General features: G+C 41.7%; 1 protein-coding gene across 4 annotated transcripts in view; it reads right to left on the reverse strand.

Moving 5' to 3' along the window:
- Positions 1–1,987: 1,987 nt before the first annotated feature.
- The window catches only part of POC1B (POC1 centriolar protein B), a 64,300-nt gene continuing 41,789 nt past the window's right edge, over positions 1,988–24,498 (reverse strand). For all 4 annotated transcript variants that reach the window (XM_066591501.1, XM_066591499.1, XM_066591502.1 and 1 more), the window contains 2 exons: positions 5,510–5,704; positions 1,988–2,780 (listed from right to left, as the gene is read on the reverse strand). In XM_066591501.1, coding sequence (XP_066447598.1) covers positions 2,676–2,780; positions 5,510–5,704 — 300 coding nt within the window. In that variant the 3' untranslated portion in view covers positions 1,988–2,675. The remainder of the gene's footprint in view (positions 2,781–5,509; positions 5,705–24,498) is intronic.

A 24,498-nucleotide genomic window follows, 5' to 3' on the forward strand; every position in this document is an offset into this window, starting at 1 on the left:
GAATTCAGATGGACCAAAGCGGTGGGAACCAGAACTAGAGCTCAGTGCAGATCCCAGAGGTGCGACCCTCAACTATCAGAATTTCAAGGCATATCCTATATGCCATGAAATTCTCAGCTAGAAAACTACTCCTTTAACCTTGTATTAGATCCCTGATTTAGAGAGTATATCCACCTACAGTAAGAGTGCCAATGTACAGTTTACATATAGACAGTCCACATAAAAGGGAGTTATCTGGCAAATACATAGCATTATGTCATTACTTATGTTGTACTCTTCCTAGATTTAGTTAGTATTACAGTCCTGAGCTACATTCACAATTCTGCAGGGTTCAGAGCGGAAATCTCCTAAAATCTCACTGAGCTTGTTCTGGTAATCTCTAATATGAAGTTATGCACTGTGATTGGTCCATTTGCATTATCAGAGTTTAACTAGGATATTGATTACTACTGCCTCCTCTGCACCCTGAACCAATCATTACACAGGGGGTGTGTCCCAGACCACATCATACTAGGCACTGTAGCTAAACTATAGTCACAGATCACAGCTCTGTCCTAATAGAGCTGAGCTAGAAAACCTGCAGGAGCTGAGGAAATATTACTAGCAGGTAATCCTCCCCTGTAGGTATTGACTTACCTAACTGGAAGGTCACTTTAAGAAGCAACAGGGCTTTTTTGCCACAATAGGAGTCAATGGGCAACATATGCAACTGTACAACATGCAGCTGCATATATTAAAGGGGTTGTCCCGCGCCGAAACTGTTTTTTTTTTTCAATAGGCCCCCCGTTCGGCGCGAGACAAACCCAATGCATGTGTTTAAAAAAAACAAACCGTCGCTGCGGCGACTTCTTCCTTACCTTAGCAAGATGGCCGCCGGGATCTTCACCCACGATGCACCGCGGGTCTTCTCCCATGGTGCACCGTGGGCTCTGTGCGTTCCATTGCCGATTCCAGCCTCCTGATTGGCTGGAATCGGCACACGTGACGGGGCGGAGCTACGAGGACCAGCTCTCCGGCACGAGCGGCCCCATTCACCAGGGAGAAGACCGGACTGCGCAAGCGCGTCTAATCGGGCGATTAGATGCTGAAATTAGACGGCACCATGGAGACGAGGACGCTAGCAACGGAACAGGTAAGTGAATAACTTCTGATAACTTCTGTATGGCTCATAATTAATGCACGATGTACATTACAAAGTGCATTAATATGGCCATACAGAAGTGTATAACCCCACTTGCTGCCGCGGGACAACCCCTTTAAGGCTATATATTTGAAAGTTGCTCTACTTTCAGCCTATATATCAATTACTCACTTTTATGGTGTTGGTTATATTTTTTTGCTGAAATGTGGACATTACATACTGCCTCAACACTGAAATATGCTGATCTTTCAATATTCCAAGTTAGAATCAAAATGGTCTATATTCCACTGAAGCCTGATCAAAGTAAGCACAGACCTGACAAGGTGGCGGTCTCTGAAAGTCCCCAGTGATTACGAGTATTAGTCTACAAAAGTATCCTCTCAGCAGCGATATGTGCAGATGTCACATGACTTATATTAACCCAGTTAATATCAGTTGTAGTGTGGATGAGGACTAGAAGCCTCCTGCAGAACACATGCTGTGCTGCTTCATTAAGGGGAAACTCCACACAGACATTCTATTGGAGATAATGTGATTTGCTAATGATTAAAAGTAAGGATCCTGCACAGATATAAGACATCTCATATGCGCTATAACCTGAGCTCTTCTTAGGCCGGGCTCACACAACCATATCTCGCACCCTGCGGGCCAAGATATTACATGTTGCGATTTTTCTTGCACGTGTATTTTGTGCAATTGATGTGGGCTGTAACGTGGCCGCCTATGGCAGATTGGTACAGTATATTCCACATGTTGAACAGGGGCATGGCATATGCTATACCCACACGCTGGTGCCAGCCCGGCCTTTGCAATAATGTATAAGGAGTAAAGATAAACAAAACAAAATTGATACAAAACAGGATTTAATTTTTCAAAAATACATAAAATAATTAAATTAAAATAACCATGATAAACTCTTTGTACTCAATACCTGCAGTCATGTTACCATCCATTTGGCCTTAACGTCTTGTAGCACGTTAGAAAGAATCAGACGACGCTGGGTTTGTTTGTAGTCAGTACCATGGAGACATGATCTGCAAACTGGCTTAAAATGGGCTTTCTGGACAAATACTATCCTGACCACCTATTCATCAATAGTTATTCGCTAGGGATCCGCCACTTGGATCATCAATAGGGTCGAAGCAGGAAGTCTCAGAGGCAACTTTACTTCCATTGAAATCAATGGGAGTGAAGCCACTCATTGCCTCTATGACGACGTCCACTGACAGCAGGCAGGATGATTAGCTGATCATCAGGAATCCTGAGCAGCAAATCCTTGGCGATCAACTATTGATGACCTATTCTGAGTATAGGCCATCAATAGCATTTGCCCTTAAATTTTCAGTGTTCGATTCAATGGAGTACTGGTTATGAATGTGGACATACGCATTTTAAAAGTGCATACCTGAGTAGTAGCATTGTCCTTTAGAAAAAAACATAAAAGATACATACAAGACATCATAATAAATATATATTTTAAAAAAACATCCCTAGCAGAATATCTTGAAGTATTGGGATTACACATTCTTCCTAATCAGTCCGATTCGGAGATCTGTGTCGAGATCCTTGGCCGATTTTCAATAAATTCTTTGAGTTTATCTTCTGTTAAGGTCAGTCGGTGCTCCAATATTGAAACAGTCTGTAAAACAATGTAATCGACTGAGAAACTAGTATCACACTCCTATCTCTTCTACGACAGTACAATAATCCAAAGCCTAAACTGAAACGTTTTATATATCAGAACTCTACACATTTGCCTTTTGCAAAAATACAAAAAAAAACTTAAAAATTTCATACAGGCATATTCTCGGGCACAATACGCAATGGACACGAACACCCTACGTGTTTGCTGTCTGATACACGCTATGATTCTTTTTCCACATGGACTGAAAAAAAAATGCCAGTGTTACAGCACACGGACAGAAAATATGCCAGTGTGAATGGGCCATAAGGCAATGACACTTTCAGAAGGAACTGGTAGTTGAATCATCTTATATATACACATTATGTGACAGTATATAATGTACTATAAATTCAATTTGAATCATAGGGGAGGCTTAAGGCTGATTTAGACACAACAAGAATCACTCAAAAGAATCTTTTGAGCGATTCTCGTTCTGTCTAAATGCAGGGACATCGTACAGTTTTCGTGCACGAGTCGTTGACCACTGAATTCTAGCTTGCTAGAATTGAGCGATCAGCTATGATCAGCGGAGCCAGCTGTTATCAGCCGGCTGCACTGATAAGATTCTCTGTGCCTGTGTCCTGCTGTGAATTCACAGCGGGGCACGGGCAGTAAGCACAGAGAACACTACAGCTCTTTGCTTATGCAAAACAGCTGTAGTGTTCGGCTAGAGATAGCGATGGTGTCCCGCTGTGTCTGCATAGCTCTATAGAAGCTAATTAGCTACTATAAAGTATGCAAAGATGATCGCTCAAACCTGTCACTCAAACGGTCGTTTGAGCGACTTCTGAGCGAACATCTGTCAGTGTAAATGGGGTATAACCTGTTAAATTTCATACATTTAATATTTCTGTATTTTATACACTACCGTTCAAAAGTTTGGGGTCACCCAAACAATTTTGTGTTTTCCATGAAAAGTCACACTTATTCACCACCATGCGTTGTTAAATGAATAGAAAATAGAGTCAAGACATTGACAAGGTTAGAAATAATGATTTGTATTTGAAATAACATTGTTTTTACATCAAACTTTGCTTTCGTCAAAGAATCCTCCTTTTGCAGCAATTACAGCATTGCACACCTTTGACATTCTAGCTGTTAATTTGTTGAGGTAAGCTTGTGAAATTGCACCCCATGCTTCTAGAAGCATCTCCCACAAGTTGGATTGGTTGGATGGGCACTTCTGGCGTACCATACGGTCAAGCTGCTCCCACAACAGCTCAATGGGGTTCAGATCTGGTGACTGCGCTGGCCACTCCATTACCGATAGAATACCAGCTGCCTGCTTCTGCTGTAAATAGTTCTTGCACAATTTGGAGGTGTGTTTAGGGTCATTGTCCTGTTGTAGGATGAAATTGGTTCCAATCAAGCGCTGTCCACTGGGTATGGCATGGCGTTGCAAAATGGAGTGATAGCCTTCCTTATTCAGAATCCCTTTTACCCTGTACAAATCTCCCACCTTACCAGCACCAAAGCAACCCCAGACCATCACATTACCTCCACCATGCTTAACAGATGGCGTCAGGCATTCTTCCAGCATCTTTTCATTTGTTCTGCGTCTCACAAACGTTCTTCTTTGTGATCCAAACACCTCAAACTTGGATTCATCCGTCCACAACGCTTTTTTCCAGTCTTCCTCTGTCCAATGTCTGTGTTCTTTTGCCCATCTTAATCTTTTTCTTTTATTGGCCAGTCTCAGATATGGCTTTTTCTTTGCCACTCTGCCCTGAAGCCCAAAATCCCGCAGCCGCCTCTTCACTGTAGATGTTGACACTGGTGTTTTGCGGGTACTATTTAATGAAGATGCCAGTTGGGTACCTGTGAGGCGTCTGTTTCTCAAACTAGAGACTCTAATGTGCTTATCTTCTTGCTTAGTTGTGCAACGCGGCCTCCCACTTCTTTTTCTTCTCTGGTTAGAGCCTGTTTGTGCTGTCCTCTGAAGGGAGTAGTACACACCGTTGTAGGAAATCTTCAATTTCTTAGCAATTTCTCGCATGGAATAGCCTTCATTTCTAAGAACAAGAATAGACTGTCGAGTTTCAGATGAAAGTTCTCTTTTTCTGGCCATTTTGAGCGTTTAATTGACCCCACAAATGTGATGCTCCAGAAACTCAATCTGCTCACAGGAAGGTCAGTTTTGTAGCTTCTGTAATGAGCTAGACTGTTTTCAGATGTGTGAACATGATTGCACAAGGGTTTTCTAATCATCAATTAGCCTTCTGAGCCAATGAGCAAACACATTGTACCATTAGAACACTAGAGTGATAGTTGCTGGAAATGGGCCTCTATTCACCTTTGTAGATTTTGCACAAAAAAACAGGCATTTGCAGCTAGAATAGTCATTTACCACATTAGCAATGTATAGAGTGCATTTGTTTAAAGTTAGGACTAGTTTAAAGTTATCTTCATTGAAAAGTACAGTGCTTTTCCTTAAAAAATAAGGACATTTCAATGTGACCCCAAACTTTTGAACGGTAGTGTACATGATGTGAATAGTGCACATATACACAGTATTCCCCTACATCAAACTAGACACTGCAGCTAAACCATATAGTTACAGATCACAGGTCGGTCCGAATAAGGCTGTGCTAAAAAAGCTGCAAGAGCCATTTTTACCCACACTTATGAATGAAATGTAAGAGCTTAGTGTATACAGATTCATAATTGAAGCGTATTAGACACACCTGAGTCAAGATGCTTAGCTGATCCACTATATGCTCCAAGGTGCTGCTCAGAGAAAACCCGGAAACTGGTCGCTCATTTGCCGGATGTTCTTTCTGTTCTCTTCTCCTTAATTCAGTAGGCAATGGTGGTGAAGTATTATAAGGCGCACACTCACTCCTCCTTGGGATCTCACTAGGGCTATGCAGCTGTTGAGCCTGTGTAGAAGCAAGAATACCCCACAATATAAGCAAGTAGGGGTGCGGTGTCGGTCTAGCTGACCCTATGATCACCCGTTGGCACAAACCCTTTAAGGCTTGCTGATGACAAGAGCACAATCCCTCTTAATATGCTGTTACCACCACACAGCAGAATCCCCTTCCCCGTATGACCCACAATAGAGAGTAAATCCTTTTATGAACACCAAAAAGCAACGGAGCCCTGATTTAGGAGACAGAAAGCCATTTTTAAATTTTTCTGTTGATCGGGGTGTGTAAGAGCTCTGTTTTTGCAGGGTGAGCCGTAGTTTTTATTGTTACCATTTTTGGGTACATACAACTTTTTGATATTTTTTTTTTAATTCTATTTTTATTGGGAGAAAGGGGTGAGCAAAACTGCAATTCTGATAGTTTTTTTTTCTTTAAACACAGTTCGTTCTGCGATATAAAAAATAATACAATACTTAAATAATTTGTGCTTCTTGTAAGTGGTGATATACATTTCTTTTATTGCTAAAATATTTTTGAATTTTTTAGCATTTTGCAATTTTTTTTGTTAGTTTCATAAAAAATTTTTCGGCCCCATAGGGCATTTGAACTCGCGATTGTTTTAATCGCTTCTACAATATACGGCAATACTTCAATATTGCAGCTTTTTGTATTTTGAATGTTGACATATTAAGCCCTGCCACAGGGTTAAATGTATGGCAGAGCTGGGAGCCTTCACTAGGCCCAGGGCTACCATTGGCTTTAAACTAAATGTATACTGTGAACAGCATTCCTTAGTTGCTCAACTCGATGTTCGTACACACAGAGGAGTGAACAGGGCAGAACTTGTACTACTTCCTCTCTATTCTGTGACATTTTCTAAACCAAGCTTCCTCTCGCTTATCAGTAGATAACAATACATCAAGAATGACTCAATAGCATGTGATGCACGCAAGAATATTTTGACATGTGAACGAGCCTGATGAAAGATCTGAAGCAGAGCAAAAACAACAAATACATCTCCCATGGGAAAAATGCAGCATTACATGGTGCCCACTGGAATAAATGCAGTATAGGTATACAGCACAGATGAACTCTCTACTGTGGCTATCCTCTCTGGCTAATAAAAAGTATCCTAAAACCATCATAATGCAGTTTGGAAACCAGCTGCCTGAACACTGGGGAGTTATTTCCAACACTAAGGTAAGCAGAAGCAGCAAAATTAACAGTTGCACGAAGACGGTTTAGGAGGTTCATCAATGTACAATAAAAGTTCACAACTTTGTGCAACATAACTCCTCAATTTCAATTCCTCACCACTTTCAAGATCACCACTTTCCATCAGTGAAAGAAAAACCTTAACATCTAAGGCCCCCTGTCCACGGACGTGATTTCGCCGGCGGTAAGTCGCCGGCGAATCAGGCCGTCTGAAGCTTTCCATAGCATTGCGCTGGCCCCGTGTCGACGAGCGGAGAACCATTGCGATTCTCCGCTCGCGGACAGCAATTTGCAGCGGTCAGCTTATCTGTCAGATAGGCTGACCGACTGAGATTCGTCTGCCGCCTCCAGCCCCCGCAACACCCGTGGACATGGGGCCTTAATCTGACTCTTTTCAGACCGCTAGGCACACATGTCATTGAACTCTCCCATAAAAGTCTGTTTTTCAGACCGGGCATGGACTTCACTAGGGGAACAGAGTGGGGAATGGAGCCTAAGAGATTATAAAAAAATAAATAAATAAAAAGTAAAATGCATCACCCGGCTCCCCATCATCACCCCAAAAAAGAAGCATAATGTAGTTTATAGTGCTGTTCGTTAAAAGAAAAGCCTGCATCAACTGCATTATAGGAACAGGAAACACATTATATTGAGAAACTGCACATCTTTTGGGCCCTTACTTCATCTATATTTATGGTGTCTTGAGGGACCCATTTAACCCCTTCCCGTGAGCCACACAGTTATATACGTCCTCCATGCAGTTAGGATAGTGATATCTATCTATCCATCCATCCACACACAGAGCTGAGCAAGCGCCAACACTGCAGGTATCGGCTGTCTGACTGCCGACACCTGCCCACAACAGCTGCAAGCAGGTGTAACACAGATCATGGTGGTTAACCCTTTAAATTTTGCTGTTAGTTCTGACAGTGGCATTTACATGTTCCGATCAGCCTCATAGCGATAACATCACAGAGTCTTAGACGTTTTTTTAAGGCCCCCAGGACTGCCATGATCGTTTTACCCATTGAGACGAGCCTTGGAGACAGAAAGACCAAAAAAAGCGCAATTCTAAACTTGCATCATATAAAGGTTAGAATTGTGCTTTTTTGGTCTTCCCGTCTCCAAGAAAAAGTTGAATATAAAAGTGATCAAAAAAAGTCATATGTACCCCAAAACAATACTAAGAAAGACTACAGGTCTTCTTACAAACGATCATGCCAAAAAGCAATTTTTTTTTAAACATGTCATTGTTACTGCATCCTGAACACAGTAAACTGCCCCCCCCCTTCCCAAAATGCTGCAATTAAGTCTTCCCCCCACTTCGCCCTACTTAGCATTTAATGCATTAGAAGACTTAAAACTTTCTGATTGAAAAATGCAACTTGCCTGGCAGAAAACAAGCCCTCATGTAGTTAGGTCACCAAAAAAATAAAAGTTATGATTTTTTTGAAAATGAGAATACCAGAACCGTAGTATGTGACCCAAACACCGGAACATTAGTGACCTTTGGTCATGAAACGGTTATTACTATTAGGCCCAACAGTCCACATTGATGAGATACTTGTAACTCCACCAGGACAGTAGGGTGGTGGAATCCACCTATAGCCTCATTGAAAGAGAACTGCTCAGAACACTCCTTTAGGAAGCAAATGGCCAAATTAAATACTGTACATGTATAGAAAAACTATGTAATGGGGATGGGAGATCTAATACTGTATTGCACAGATTTAACCCATTGGCTGCCAATTGCTTCACGAATCTGAAATACATAGAGAAGATACAAGTTTTTGCACCAGATGGTTAGATGCTATAGCAACCAGAGATTTACTAGTGAAGAAGGGAAACACACTTTGCATCTGCTACATGATACAGTACACCGCATCCTGGATGTGTAAGTGTCATCCCTGACCACATCCTCTTAATATTTGGTAGTTCTACCACAGGGATAACAAAGGGTTGTTTGTGCTTCCTTTTCTCAGAATAAAATACTGTGTGCTGCAATTCTCTAAATAGACATGAGAGTCTGAGTACTACAACAGGTTTCGACTTGTCATCAAAAACCTACTCAAAGTTGTCCATCTTTGGCGATTCACATCTGTTCCTCTTTGTCGCAGAGTCCATCACTTTTGATGAAAAAAGCCACCTCCCCCCTAATGACAGACACCACTATAACTCTATGGTGACCATCAGCTCTGTTGTGGTCCATCATGTGACGGTTCCATCACAACTTGAATTCCGCTTTTCTGTATCTATGACAGAACAACGTTAGCGAACTCTCCTTCCTCCAGAAGGAAAAAAACAGTCGTCTCTCTAGGGCTACTTACATTTCATATACTTAGCAGTTAAATGCATAAATCCAAATCACATTTTGATAAATAGATTATGCAGTTTATAGAGGGTAATTTTATCGTCACATATATATATTTTTTTTAAATTTGTGCATAAACGTGCGCAAAGTCGGCCTCACTGAATTGACAGACTCTTCTGTATATGGAAGGGTGTGAATGTCAACATGCCTGATCCTTTATTCTCACTGTAGATAATCTGCCATCAGAAGAGTCCGACAGTGCCTTATACCCTCAAGCCGAGAGTGGATGAGGGCAACAGTGAGTGTTTTTAGCATGTTCACTGTGAGAAAAGGGCAGACTCTTGCGATGTTCTTGATGTGTAGGTGACATGTTTGGGCGAGAGATTGGATGTAGGGGGTAAAGGAGAGATCAGAGGCAAATGTAAGCCCAATACAGCGGGCGTGCCATCTGGGAGTTATGGTGGTGCCACACCGAGATGGAAAGATGAGGTCGGTTAACAGAGGGCAGAAAAACCAGTAGGTCAGTTTTTGAGAGGTTCTCTGTTAGGTAGAGAGAGGACAGATAGTCGGTGGTGTTCTGGAGGTTATGGTGCTGTGATGGTACAGGAAGATGTGTATAACTGGGTGTCATCAGCATAGAGATGGTACTGAAATCCAGATCTCCTGATGGTTTGTCTAATAGGGGCCATGTAGATGGAGAAGAGGAGGGGGCCGAGGACCAAGCCCTGGGGAACCCCAACAGAAAGGGGAGGGAAGATAGAGTCTGCAAAGGAATACAATGAATGAGCAGTCAGATAGGTAGGAGGAGAACCAGGAGAGAGCAGTGTTCTTTAGGCCAACAGAGCGAAGCATACTGAGGAGGAGTTTGTGGTCAATAGTGTCAAACGCTGCGGAGAGGTTGAGGAGGATCAGTAGAGAGTAGTCACCCCTTGACATGGCAATTAGGATGCCTTCACACATTCCATATTACTCACAGGCTTTCTGCAACAGAAAATCTACAGCAAATTCACACCTAAATGGGTGGATTTTGCCACGAGTTTCAACCTTTGTATTTCAATTTCACAGCATAAACAGACATACTGTGGATTTAGAAGTTTTCTGCTCATTTTTATATGACCTATAAGAGCTTATGGATGTCGGAGGTGGGATCCCTCTGATGACCCAGAAAGGAAACCCATTAACAAAAATCAGTCCTCATCCATCTATATATTACATTGTTAGCAGTTCTTTTGAATAAATGGGCTACTCCAGGCAGGAACATGGCCAATTACAGCTTCCCTCTGCATATAATAGCGGTTATTATGGGGGTTTCTGAAGATGGATCATAGAAGCAGCTTCAAACTGGAGAGGTTGTTATGGTGTGACATGCCCTTTAAAGGGGTTTCCAGTGACTAAAGTTTATAGCATGTGCCCAGTGACTTCTTGTAAAGTGATAAAACCACACTATACTCATCCATTTCGTAATCTGTGGCGTTCCGATTCTTGTAACTCCCTCCTCCACTCACTTCCAGGTAGCTCAGTCAGGGGCTGCCTAAGCACGTGACCACTGCAACCAATCAGTGGCTTCAGCATTGGTATGGCTGAGTAAAGGGATTAGCCAAAGCTGTCATGTGCTTACATGGCCTGGTGACAGACCTACCCAGAAGTGACTGGAGCTGCAGAGGTGACCAAACAAGCTAGTCTGTTTATTTTATAAGAAATCACTGGGCTTACACTAATAATTTTACTTTCTGGACAACCCTTTTAAGAGTCTTGAGCTACTTTCAGCATGTCCCAAGCAAACTTCATTTACTCATTTACATTACTTCAGTTATTTTAAAGAAGTAGCCTAGGACTTCTGATTTTTGCTATTGATGACCTGTCTTCAGGAAACGCCATCACTAGAACGATAGGGAGGGGTCTGCTTTTGGAAATTCCTGCCAATCAGCCAATTCCCAATGCCGCTGTCACTACAGAGAACGCAGGAAGCAGATCACGCTGACCACAGCACACTGGCCTGGGTTGGTATTGCAGGCGCAGCTCTCATTGAATTCAATATGTTTCATCGGGGATCCTCCATAATCATGCAGTCTCTAGTGAACAGCACTACTCATTTAAATGATACCAAAAGCAAGCAAAGACCAGACCAATCTGTTATCTGCATTTTACATTTGTGGAAATCAAAATACATTGTGTGCAATATACACAATTAGATTTTTATGTAATACTACAATGCCATTTAGACATGTTGTTTAGCACTGTTCGTACATATGAACTTACTGTATCCTCATTATGTACATATGAACTTACTGTATCCTCATTATGCACTATATAATAAACCCATCTCTGCTTCCACTTTTTTTTAAAATGCAAAAGAACTATCAGGTCAACAGATTCCTCTTTATGGACGTAGAACCAAATAATAGACAAGCTAAGCAAGAGGTTCTTCTAGATTTACTCCGGGGCTCTATATTACCACTATCTACACTTGCCTTCCATGTGGCCACCTCTAAATTAAGCTGTAGTTCTCCATACTCGTCGGGGGAAAAGGTCCTAATCTGGCTTTTACTACTTGTTAACACAAGTGTTTTATTTCTAATGTTTTCTATTTTCCTACAAATTAAAAAAGGAACTCAATGTCCAAACTTGACCTTTTTGCCTTCTATTAACAAGTCAGTACTACTTCAAGATCCCAATTTCTGATTTGGCTCCCCAATAGTACTGATCCTGGCAATCCAGCAAGTCTGATTCTGGTCTTATTGAATTTTACTTCATAGCAACATACCCAATAAAAAAAAATCTGAAAACCATTCTCAAAAAAAAAAAAAAAAAGTGTACAGAAAGAAATAATTACTACACATTAAAAAGCTATTTCCCTACTATGAAGTAAAGCTACATGAACTGACTTAAGTAATTGTAAGGCTGTAGATTTCTAAAAAGGTGAGAAATTCCGTAACAGACAGCCAAGTCTAAATTTAACGGTCCAGGAAGGATAACACTCCAACACTTACATAAATTACAAAAACACTGAGGCACACAGAAAGTGCTAAAAATAACAATGCAACCTGTGCAATTAGAGCAGAAAAACAGCAGAAAATGCTCTGCGCCTGCAGTACCAGGACATAGAATGCCATGGAAAGAAGTGTCATGATATTGTAATGTATACACTAGTCAGATAGCGCTTGGGTATATAAACCCCAGACTCCACTTCCATCATAGCGAGGCTCGAATAGCATAAACGGCTTTCTGTAAGCTTCTACATTTAAGGCCCGACTCACACGAACGAGTTGGATTCCGCATGTGGGAGCCCTCAGTAAAAATCCAGCTCGGACCCCGGCCGGCGACCCTTAACTTTCTGTACTGCGGAAGACCGTGGACGCTCACGGTTGGTCATGCACAGTACAGATTTTTTTTTTTAAATGTGTCCTTCCCGCGCCATCAGTAAGCGATGATGCGGGTACCTGCAGCCCATGCGCAATGTCAATTGCGCATGGGCTGCAGGTCAGACAGCTTCCATGGACTTCAAAGGAAGCTGTTCATGTGGATTCGTCAAAAAAAGATAGACCATGCTGCGATTTTGAATCTGCTAGTGGAAAACGCAATCGCCATCCGCTCATCTGAGCGGACATGTGAACGTTCTATTTTTTCCAATCGGAGTGGAATACTGCGTATTGTCCGTGCAGGTGGCGATCGCGGATTCTGCAATTGAAACTTGGTTGTGTGAGACTGGCTTTACATTGTGAATATACTATCAGAAACATCCAGATGTAATCCACTGCAAAACCCAAATTGCTCAATGGCCGATATAGAAGGCGAAACCAAAGAAAATGTATAAAGGTCTTGAAAAGACCACTAGCTGTTGCACAATGTCAACATGCTTATGTAGGTTTGATGCATATTACACAGAAGCATGCATCCCCAAAACATGCTACTATGCCAGATACCCTATACATTTATTTACGCTAAACATACTAAGTGAAGTGATGCAAAATAAATGCCACACCTTAAAATGCCAGACAACTCTACTATCTAATTATACATACCATGCCAACTCATGGACTTGCTTCTGGAGCATATATACTTTCTTATACAAATTGGAAGATTGAGTGCCACCTATTGGAAGTCAACATTCCTGCAAGTCAAATGTCAGACCTTTTACCAATGACTGGGAATATAGCCATAGCAGGAGTATTCTCCAGAAGGAAAAGATAAACCATACACAGACAGCCATTTCAGAGTATTTACCCCTCATCAGTATACCGTAGATTGCTGGCTGGCTGGGTGAGAGGCCTATGATGTGGTTTGGGAGGCATACAGTTTCTTCTTAGGGAGAACAACTAGAAGATGTGAGGAGGCTTATATTCCCAGTCATTGTTAGAAGACTTGCCTAAAAAGTCGGACATTGACTTTCAGGAATGCTGCCTTCCAATTGGTGGCGCTGTAGAGGCTTTGTTCCATCTTCTCATTTGCATATTTTCCAAGGGAGCATGCATGGCCTTTGCGTCTCCTCCCAACCTATTTTCTTATACGCACATCTACACAAATCTGGCATAGCCGTAAGGGCAATACAGGTGGTACAACTACACCAACCTAAAGACCTATCTGCTACACTGACCTAACATGAATTTTACCATTGACTTGTATGAATGCCAGGGGTCACTCGTGCAGCCGATGTATACACATCATTGGCTTGTTCAAACGAGAAATCGTTCACATTCGTCGTGTGACTGAGAATGACTGAATGGTCGGTATTTAAACTGAACGGTAAGTGAACGAGCCAACGAGGATTTTTATGCCTACATAAAATGGACGAGTTCTTGTTTGATCGTTGGCTACGCTTAAACTGAATGATTATCGTTCACTTTTGCTCATTAAACAATTTTTTGGAGGATAATCATTCCGTGTAAAAGGGCCTTAACACTACTTCTCGGAGAGATGAAGTGACTTATCAGATGAGCATAGTGAAGGATTTCACCAGGACATATGTGCAATTAAAAAAATGGTATGAAGGAAAGCGGATGCCTGCGGTGGCGGCTGATCATTGCTGGAATATTCCAAGAGAAACCACCGGCGGACAGAAAAGAAATAAATGACTTATGCCAACATTGCAACTAACTTCCCATATTTTTATGCCACTTATGGACGTTCTTTGGTATTCTACATCTGCCACCTGCTGATCTTATAAAACACACTTATAACTATATGTTACCTAAAAAGGTGCATTTACACTACAAACATGATCGCTCAAAAGATGGCTTTTGAGTGATCATTTTGCAGAAACTACTACTTGGTACTAATTAGCAGCGTGTGAGCCGCTGGGAGTTGTATTCAGGGAACAGACCACCCGCTGTTCCCTGATTTCATTCCCTTTTATTTGCTGCAGGGTTGACAGCTGAGACAATGCAATCAGTCGTTATCAACGCTTCTGGGGCAGAACACAGTATACCGTTTTATGGATTTCAGGCAGAACAGTGAAAGATGGGCACATTTACACACAATTATTGCTCAAAAGATGGTTTGAGCAATCATAGTTGTGTCTAAATGGGCCTTTATTCAGAATTTACTGTTTAGAAGTACATTATATCTGCACTTTTCTATTCTTCCGTTAAGGTTATGGTTTGTAAATCTGTTCCTGACCGTCAAAAATTGAGACCAAGTTTGGAATCGGCACCCAAAACTTTGTAAGAACGATTTCACACCTGCGCTGAGGATTCTGCTTTCCTGCTCCAATCCCTGCGGCCAAACGGTTCTGTCTCTGAACGGAACCAAACAGTGCCTGCTGGACTCCATTGACTATAATGGGGGTGGCCTACTTCCCACTAAGCTGCTCCGCTTTTGGACAGAAGAAAAAACGCACTGCATGCAGCGTTTTTTCTTCTGGCATTTTCAGCCGGATCTGCAACGGAACCTCCTGCTGGAGGTTAAGACGCAGATGTAAAACCAGCCCAAGAAACACAAAAGTTTTGTCTCATTATATATATGTGTGTAACAGTGTCATTTAAACGTTACCTCCTCTGATTAGTTTTCCCCCAAAGAATGGCCAAGGTAAAAGGCAGTGCAGAATTTAAAGTCAAGAACAGCCTTGTAATGGGGCAAGTTTTGTGCATTGTGAGATGTACAAAATTTGCATGAAAATACAACCCATTCTTTTCACTGGTCCTAGTTACATGGGCCCTTTTTCTCTTGCGTCGATGCTGCAAGACCGAAGATCGTAGAATAGAAACATGCAGATGTGCGGCCTCCTGCAGGGCGCCCGGACGGAGTGTCCTCCTCCTGTGCAATGTGAGTCGTGAACAATTAACAGGAGTTGCACAACAAAGTAGTGAGAGGTTTGCAAAAGGTGTGCAAAACAAAGCGGTATTTTCTGTGGAGCCAGATATGACTGCAGCATGTTCTAGGTCAGCAGGAAGCTCATTATGAGTTGACAGTCCAAGCTACAGAAGCACTTTTCTGTAAGTGGCACATGAATAATTTCCTGTGTGAAAGCCCTCCTGTTAGAGCTGCATTCCTCAGGGTATATTTCTTCTAAGAGGATGTTACTCTTCCACAGGAAGAGAGGAAGGAACCAGTTGTTGCTGGATGTGTGGGTTGATAGCTGTCGGGCATTTTCTGCATGCCTCAGTATCAGCTGTGAGAGTGATGGCTTGAGCTCAAGTTCCCAGCCCGGCGAGGAAAATCAAATGACGGCTGTAAAGACAGGGTCACGGTTTACAAGTACAGTGATCTCAGGAAGCTCGGAGACAGAAATAACACCTGGAACGTCTAACCCTCCAACTGCCAGGAAATTGCTCAATTAATCTAAGACTAGCACAGAAGAATAAATCATGTTGACATAAACGTTACTTAAGCCTATTACTGACATCTATGCTTTGTTGCCCTGCTACCAGTGTTCAATAAGAAAATAACATCTAAATGGAAGGTTATGCAAGAAGATAGACATTCGCGCACACCCAACCGATGACCTGCAGAACAAACTGAAAGAATCCCTCATTACAGCTCATTGTTTGCAGCTGGAAATAGATTTTACTGCAGGTTATTAAGAGATCATAAACCATTTACCTGCCATAAAGTGAAATGCTTCAGGAAGTTTGTTTCATTTAACAGAACCGGATATTCTTTACGGGCTGTGCAAAGATTAAGAAGTGTTCCAGAAAGTTATCCTATGTACTAGCCAATTGCAGGAACATTTCGAGTCTCAGGTCCACGGCACGCACGGATTTTTCATGCGGATGCACTGAGTGTCATCATTAAATAGATTTTTTTAATTGCTCGCGGGAGATTGTGGATTGCGTTTTTTGCCGTGCACTGTGGATCATCCGTGGAAAAAAATCTGCAACCCCACCTCCCTAATAGATTTTAACCTTCAAATCCGCAGTGAATCTGCAAATGTCTTTGCAGATCGTAAGCTGCGGTAAAATGGAGCATGCTGTGATTTATTATCTGCGTGTGGCATCCGCAAATCAAATAAAAACAAATCCATAGGTGTTAAATGAAGTGCGGACACCCAACGCTTCATGCACAGATTTCGCAAATCAAATCCCCCTGCGGCCATTGGGCCTTGTGCCTTTTCATTTGGCAGTACTTTGATCAGTATAGGTGGTTTCACACTTGCGTTGGGGGTTCTGCTTTCCTGCTCCGTTCTTGGAGCAGGATGGCGGGGGAATCCCCGCTGCTGAATGGCTCCATCTCAGATCGGAACCGAACAGCGCCACAAAGACCCCAATGACTATAATGCAGGCAGCGCTTTCTCTTACGGCATTTTGAGCTGGACCTGCAATGGAACCTCCGGCCTGAGGTTCAGATGCAGATAGGAAACTGCCCTATAATTTCACAAGTATTTGAAAGCCAAACCAAAGAAGATATGCAAATCTATCTATTCTAGTTTATCTCTTTGTAGGTTCCGCCACTGGTTTTGGCTAACAGATCCTGATGCAAAACAGTGACATCTGAATGAGGCCTAATGGTATTTCTAAAGGATGGCTTATTGAAATGGTTACTATAGAAGCAAACTCCAGAATAAACATTAATGGCCTAGGCTAAAATCCTATAATCGGTAAGCGTTCAATCCCTGGTAGTCTCGTGCCCACTCCCCCTTCATATTCAACGCAGTGCTACTATTGAGGGGTGCCTTGCCCCAACCACTATAATAGGACAGCACTGTAGTATTACATGACCTGTATGCAAACGGATGGCTGCTGTTAGTTACTGCAGTAAAGGCGTTGTAGTGCTCCAACAAATGCCATAGACTTTTTTTCTTGCTGACTGTGGGAGTACTGAGAGTTGGTCCTGCATGGATCACACATCAATGGCCTATCCTAAGGATAAACATCAATGTTATAGCTCTTAAGTTTATTAAGAGTATGCAGCCACTTGATAAATCTGGTGCGTCCAACTGTCCATATCATAGAGAAGCAAATCTAAAACCAGTGTACTGGTGTATATCTGCACCAGTTCTTGTTGGGCAGCTGGAGATCCCACCCACTTTCCACAAATGTGCTATGGGTAACGTAAAAAAAAAAAAAAGGTGCTAATTTATGCGCAAAAATGGCATGTGTCCAAATTTTTTTCTACACACACCAGAAAACTGGTATAAGGCCTCATTTCCACGGCACACATGGATTCCACATGGTAAATCCCGCACGGATTCCACCCACGGCTGGCGACCCTTCGTACCAGTCTGTCTTCTTTCTTCTGTATTGCACATGTGCAGTACAGATTTTTTTTTTTATTCTCCTGCTGTTCCCGCAGCCTGTCCACAATGTCAATCGTGGACAGACTGCAGGTCGGACGGCTTCCATTGACTGTGTGGGAATAGAGCATTAAAATAGTACAATAGAGCATGTTGCGGTTTCCACTTGGGGAGGAAAAAAAAAAAAAATAATCGCAATTAGTTTCCACTCGTGTGCATGAACAATTGTTTTTCCATAGCAGGCTATGGAGGGTAATTGCTGCGCCTGCTCCGGATTCCGCAGCAAAAATCCACCTGTGGACATGAAGCCTAAGTCCTCCTGTATTTTTCCATGTGGGGCTGTTCTGTGTCTCTACAGTATTTTTTGATGTGCATTTTTAATTGCACTCAAAAACGCACCCTGAAAATAGATGGTGGTGTACCATAAATGGCCATGGTTTGGCGACGAGATATTCAGCCAAGTGGCTTGTACAAATTTTTGTACAAAATTTAAAGTGAAGACGTGATAGCAATTAGTTTGGTGTATACGGCTCAGTACTGGTGCATATACTTGTAAGAAAAATAGCTGCCTTGGATGTGCATGCTTAATGCTAGGCAACTGCTTGCTTGTAGGTCACTGAAGACAGGGCACAGTTCACACATCTACAATTATCAAGCACCTTTAATAGTAAGCTTATTATTACTCTGACACACATGGACGGCATTTTTAAATTCTTCTTGCGCATTCCTGTCCGACTTCAGTCATAATATGTGTTTATCACTTGTGTAACATTTATTAAAAGGTTACATAAGCAAATAGTGACACAGTGTTAGAGCTTATCTGGAACCTAAAATATGAAAGCGGATGGCTTGGATAATTTAATTATGGAAAAGTCTTCTGCAGGGAATGACTCACATGAGGGAGTTCCTGTACTATAAACAGCTGGGTAGGGCATTTCTATGCAAAACTTATTTATACCTTGATGTATTTAGCATCCAAAAAATATATATATACTCTTGCTGTAGTTACAGTATATTTCTTTTAAGTACCTAAATACTATTTTTATGGACCAATGTCGTTAGTAAGGCCATTTCTAAATATCATTAGCTGAAAGAGTAAAGGCCTGTTTAGACACACAGATGATCCCTCAAAAGATGGCTTTTGAGCAATCATTTTGCATAATCTGCTAATTGGTACTAATGCCTATTAGTACCAATTAGTAGCTTATGAGCTATCGGGAGCTGAATTTATTCAGAGGACCACCTGCTGTTCTTGGAATAAATTCCTTTTGTTCTGCTGTCGGGGCTGACAGCTGAGAACAGCTGAGACAATGCAGTCAGCGGTCCCCGGGCAGAGCACAGCGTGTGGTCCCGCTTATCAGCAGTTCTGAGGAATAAGGGTTTTCAAGCCGAACTGAGATCCATCATTCGGCAGAAACCTGAAAGATGGGCACATTTACACGCAACGATTATCGCTCAAAAGATGGCTTTTGAGCACATTTTGAGCGATAATCGTTGTATCTAAATGGGCCTTAACATTTTAGAGCCACACAGCGGAATAGATAGGAACTGGTGAGTTATAGCAAACATCGCATATAAAGCAGTTATGTCCTCTAAGGCCACGGTCACACAGGGCGGATTCCCGACGGAAATGACGCGGTTTGGCTGCAGCAAAAAAATGCGCCATTTCCGCCAGGAGAACCACCGCTGCGGCCGGCGCTCCCATAGAGAAGAGCGCGGCCGCAGCGGGAAAAAAAAAAAAAAGACAGACATGCTGCGTTCAGCAAATCCGCGCCGCTGCAGCGGCTTCTGCCGGCTTAGCCGCAGCGGATTTGCCGTCCCGTGTGGACGAGATTTCTGAGAAATCTTGTCCATATGGCTGGCTAATCCCGGGATTAGCGGCCGCATGCGGATTTGCCGTGATGAAATTCCGCACGGAATTTCCGCGGCAAATCCGCCCCGTGTGAACCCAGCCCAAGGATTATTTGCATTCTTTATTGACATCCGTTTAGAATGGGAAATGATGACTAAACTGGAAATAAAAACGGGGAAAAAAAACAGTTTATGAAATTGGGACAAATCACTTTAAACATTTTGGATGACAGAAAAACCTGGAAAAAACGAATAGTTATGAACAGACCCTCTGGCCTCATTTTACATGGGCATATATGTAGTCGGTCCATAAAATTTGCAGAAGTTTTACTGCATATGTATATCCATTTTAGACGTAAATGTGATGCGCATGCGCTTTTTAGTTTGTGTGTTGCATCCATATTCATTGCAGTTTTTCTGTGTGCAAAAGGAAAAACAAGGAAGGCGGCCAAATTCATGTTACTTTTTACACCTAGCAACATGTGCAAAAAAAAAAAAATGCAGCAAACATGGAACATGCATATTCACTGCATTTTTTACACACCCATAGACTCGAGTGGGCGAGTTTAATACACAGTAAACACCAAAATAGGACACGTTGCAACTTTTTCTCCATATATGTGAAAAACACACATCAGAATACACCAATAAAAAACAGTAGTAGTCTAAACTCTCTGTATAAGGCCGCTTTCACGCGGCTATTAATTCTTGCACGAGATTTGTGTGTTACAGGATGCACAAATATAAATCCCATTCTCTTGAATGGGGTCATATACGAGTGTTTTTTTACCCGCCTCGCACCACCATGCAGAAAGGAAGGGCGACATGTCCTAATTTTTTTTTTAGGCGTGCACTCGCATCGCCCATTGTTGTCAATGGGTCCGGCGGCAGCATTGCGCTGTGTGCTAGGTGCATGCGATGCGAGGTTTCCCATTGAAAATATTGGGACAAAAGCTACACGATTCTCCCAGAAGTAATACAAGACATTTTTGATACAAAAGACTCCTCGCATCCGCAGCGAAATGACATGTTGGTGAGCGCGATATTGAGCCGTGATTCGTGGCCCAATATTGCAGTTGCCCGTGTGAAATTAGCCTTATGTGTGTAATACGGACTAAGCATGCCCTGAAAATGGGCCTGTGTGTGAATGAGCCTAGCAAATCCAGGAGACTGACCCTGCATGGCGGGATATAGAGCCAATCGGGTTCCGTACTATAGACTTGTAGGCATTGAATACGCTTGTCGTATGGTTTCTTTACTACAGAGAAGGTGTCTGTAGTACAGCATGCAATTCTGCACGACACAATTTTTTCTCCCTTCACGGATCAATACAGAACGTGTGAGAAATATCTGCATCTAAATGGGTTACAATTGGAAGGACATTGAGTTACACTATTGGTCCATAACAGATTATAAGTGTACCATCTGTAAGACATGCATTGGCAGTATGGCCATAGGCTGTATTTACACAGTATATATTTGGAGAGATTTTTTTTTTTATATACGATTTTGGATCCATTCTTGGTGTTGTCTTCAAAACCAATTCTTATTACTACTATGCACTTGCTTCCATGTGCAACAGTAGAAGCAGAAGAGCTGCCTCTTAATGGTCAAGATAGCAGAACTACAAATCTCACCTATCAGATTACAGTTGACTGCTGTTTCTATAAACCCCAGAAATAGTAACATATATTCACAAGAATGCAATCAATCATTAGCAACTTCTTCTCATACGTCATGCTTTAGTCATATCCTCAGATCTGCGGGAATTGATGGAGTTTATGAGTCTGAATGGAACAGTCATAAATTGTCATCCAGGTACTCTGACTTACTGAACCTTATGAACGTCAGAGGAAAAAAATACCATAAAACGCAGCATTCTGTCCATTTGTTAATGGCAGAGTAATGATGTCCCAATCCATTACGACCTTCCTGAATTTAGCCCACAAGCTCCTCTGTCAATGAGTGGAGTGTACTGGAAGGTCTTCTTTTGGGCACTGGCGCACACTGAAATCTGCTTCTTGGAGATTTATGGATCTGCTCAGGGATTAATATTTCACAAGAGCATTCTTACGGAAGTTAGAATTGGATTAACTCCACAAATGCAAGGGATATCAAGCCATCAACTAATAAGTCTACAGCTCGGGGTCAGCAACACACATTTGGCTCTAAATGGTCACAGGGGAATTTGGCTAACATCTTGAAATCCAACCTAATGGCAACCCTAGAGGCCTTTTTACACACACGATTATCGCTCAAAAGCCATCTTTTGAGTGATGATCGTTGTGTGTAAATGTGCACTTTTCATCCATCACTGACTTCAGGTCCATATGAAATCCTCATCCCCCAGGACAATCGGATAAGACGAACCACACGCAGTGTTCTCCGCTGGCAGCGCTGATAACATTTTTTTAACAGCTGTTAACAGCCGCTGAACCGTTGGAGAATAGTGATGTATTTAGAGAACAGACCATCCGCTGTTCTCTAAATACATGCAATGAAGTACTAATTAGTACCTATGCACACGATCGCTCAAAATTTGTCAGGAACTGACAGTTTTGAGCAATCATCTATGTTTGTAGATGCACCTTAAGACTAGTGCTGATAAAACCCAGCTTCCTTTAGATTGCACAACAGTTTCCCCGATTCAAATGCTCACAAATCTACAGAGTAGCTAAGAATACCGTATACCGTAAGGACCATGTTGTTTCTCTGCTATTGTTTACAGGAAACTAGATTTATCAGGTTTCTCAGCTTTACAATGCAAGATCTGTATATTTTAAAGAAAATATAAAATATTAGATGAAACAATAATTAAGACTACTAAAATCAAGAAAAATACATATAAATCCTAACATTAGTACACATGAGCAACTAGTGAACAGCATGTAACCATACAAACATATCACACATTACATTAAAGAGGCACAAGTGTATCTTATCGATAAGCCACAAAAAGGGACTACATAGAAGTGGTCAAAACTCAAACTACTAAGTGCTTGTACTGGTAATCGGAGGCAGAGGGGAGATGTTCTTAAGGTGGAGACCTCTTCGGTTTAGTCCTCTGCTGGCAGGGAAAACAAAAACACATTCATGGGGCAAGAAATGCTATGGTTCTCGTTTGGATGGGATAGAAGGTCAGATTGTTCAAGGCTCCTGTTGGCCTCCAGCTTGCACTATAACTAGAGCTATTATGAAGTACAGGCTTTAAAAGGGGTGTCTAGGGTTAGAAAAACATCACATCACCTTTGTCTGTGGGTTGTGTCTGGTATTGCAGCTCAGCTCCCATTCACTTCAATAGCCGAGCTGCTATACCAGACACAACCCTTTGGACAAGGGTGGCACTGTGTTAAAAAGAAAGCAGAAATGTCTTTCTAAACGTGGACAACCCCTTTAAAGCTTAATGGGTACTCTACATGGGGCAATTATCACCCGAATTCTCGCTGGAAACCGTATATTTTTACCATCCGCAACACATCCCTGACAATGGTAATTTTTTCAGCAGCACAAGAGATCCAACCAGCCAATCAGCGAGCTATTGCTTGATTGGCGTCTGACTGCTACCCGTATATACAGGGAAACAGTCGGGTGGAGACATCTTTATTCACAACTGATCAATACTTCTGTATAATGTCCTTCATCTTGCTTGATTTATACTTTTAAATACAATTACTCCTTCAATCTCTACACATTTATACATGCATGATATACATAAAACATATCATTACCTCACCCAAACAATGCAACAAATTATAATCTCCCCATCCCCAACAATGGGGAAGGGGGCAGGCTACATTGAATGGGCAGTAATAGCTTCTGTGCCAGATACAAATGCTCTCCGAATCCCAAAGAGTATTTTCAACAAGCTGATCAACAATAACAAATACAAAAATTCTGGGATCAAGACCAAATGTCAACAAGATCTATATTTTTAATTGTCTCTAATACCCCATTCAAAAATTCATGCAGTTTTACACAATCCCAGACTGTATGCATTAAATCTGCACAATCCATATAGCATTTCGTACAGCCTGAGTTTAATCTAATACTTATGTTAAATGGCGTATGATAAACTCTATGCACTAAATACAATTATGATACTCATTGACTATCAGATAGATATCATTGGGATTATACGGAACACTACAGCCCAATTTTCACTAAAATGGCCTAAATCTTATTCCTATTTTTCCTTTACCTTTAATGAGAATTACTGTAAATAGCAAAAAAGCATCTGTCTATATAAATAAGATATCACATCCTTAGTAGCTCCAGAATACCTAAGAAAATCCACCAAAGGGTGTTGAATTGTAAGCACGGATACTGACTGGGTCTGAGCAGCAAAAATGTGCTTTAACAGAAGGAACTAGGAAAAATAAGTATGGGGAAGACCATAAAGCTCTTTTAATTGTTCAACGCTATAAAAAAGACCCCCAGAATGTACCTGTTCCAAAAACAAAAGAACAAACAAACAAACAAAAAAAACCACCCCTCATTTGCTATTGTGAAAATCCCTCCAACCTAAAAAACTAGGGTAATTTAGGGTTCCTGCAGAGGGGGTGTACATAGTAAATACATCTAGTTATAGTATCTGCTTACATTTATTACATCATTTAATTTATAAAATTGTCGGATATAATTCTTTTATATCCTTTTTTACTCTCTCACATACTGTTTATAGGGGGAACTACAACCTGTCATTTTAGAAACTAATCTACCATTGAACCTCACCCCATTTGTTTCTTCCCACCATTTGAG

Source organism: Eleutherodactylus coqui, chromosome 2, assembly GCF_035609145.1.
Source record: "Eleutherodactylus coqui strain aEleCoq1 chromosome 2, aEleCoq1.hap1, whole genome shotgun sequence".
NCBI lineage: Eukaryota > Metazoa > Chordata > Amphibia > Anura > Eleutherodactylidae > Eleutherodactylus > Eleutherodactylus coqui.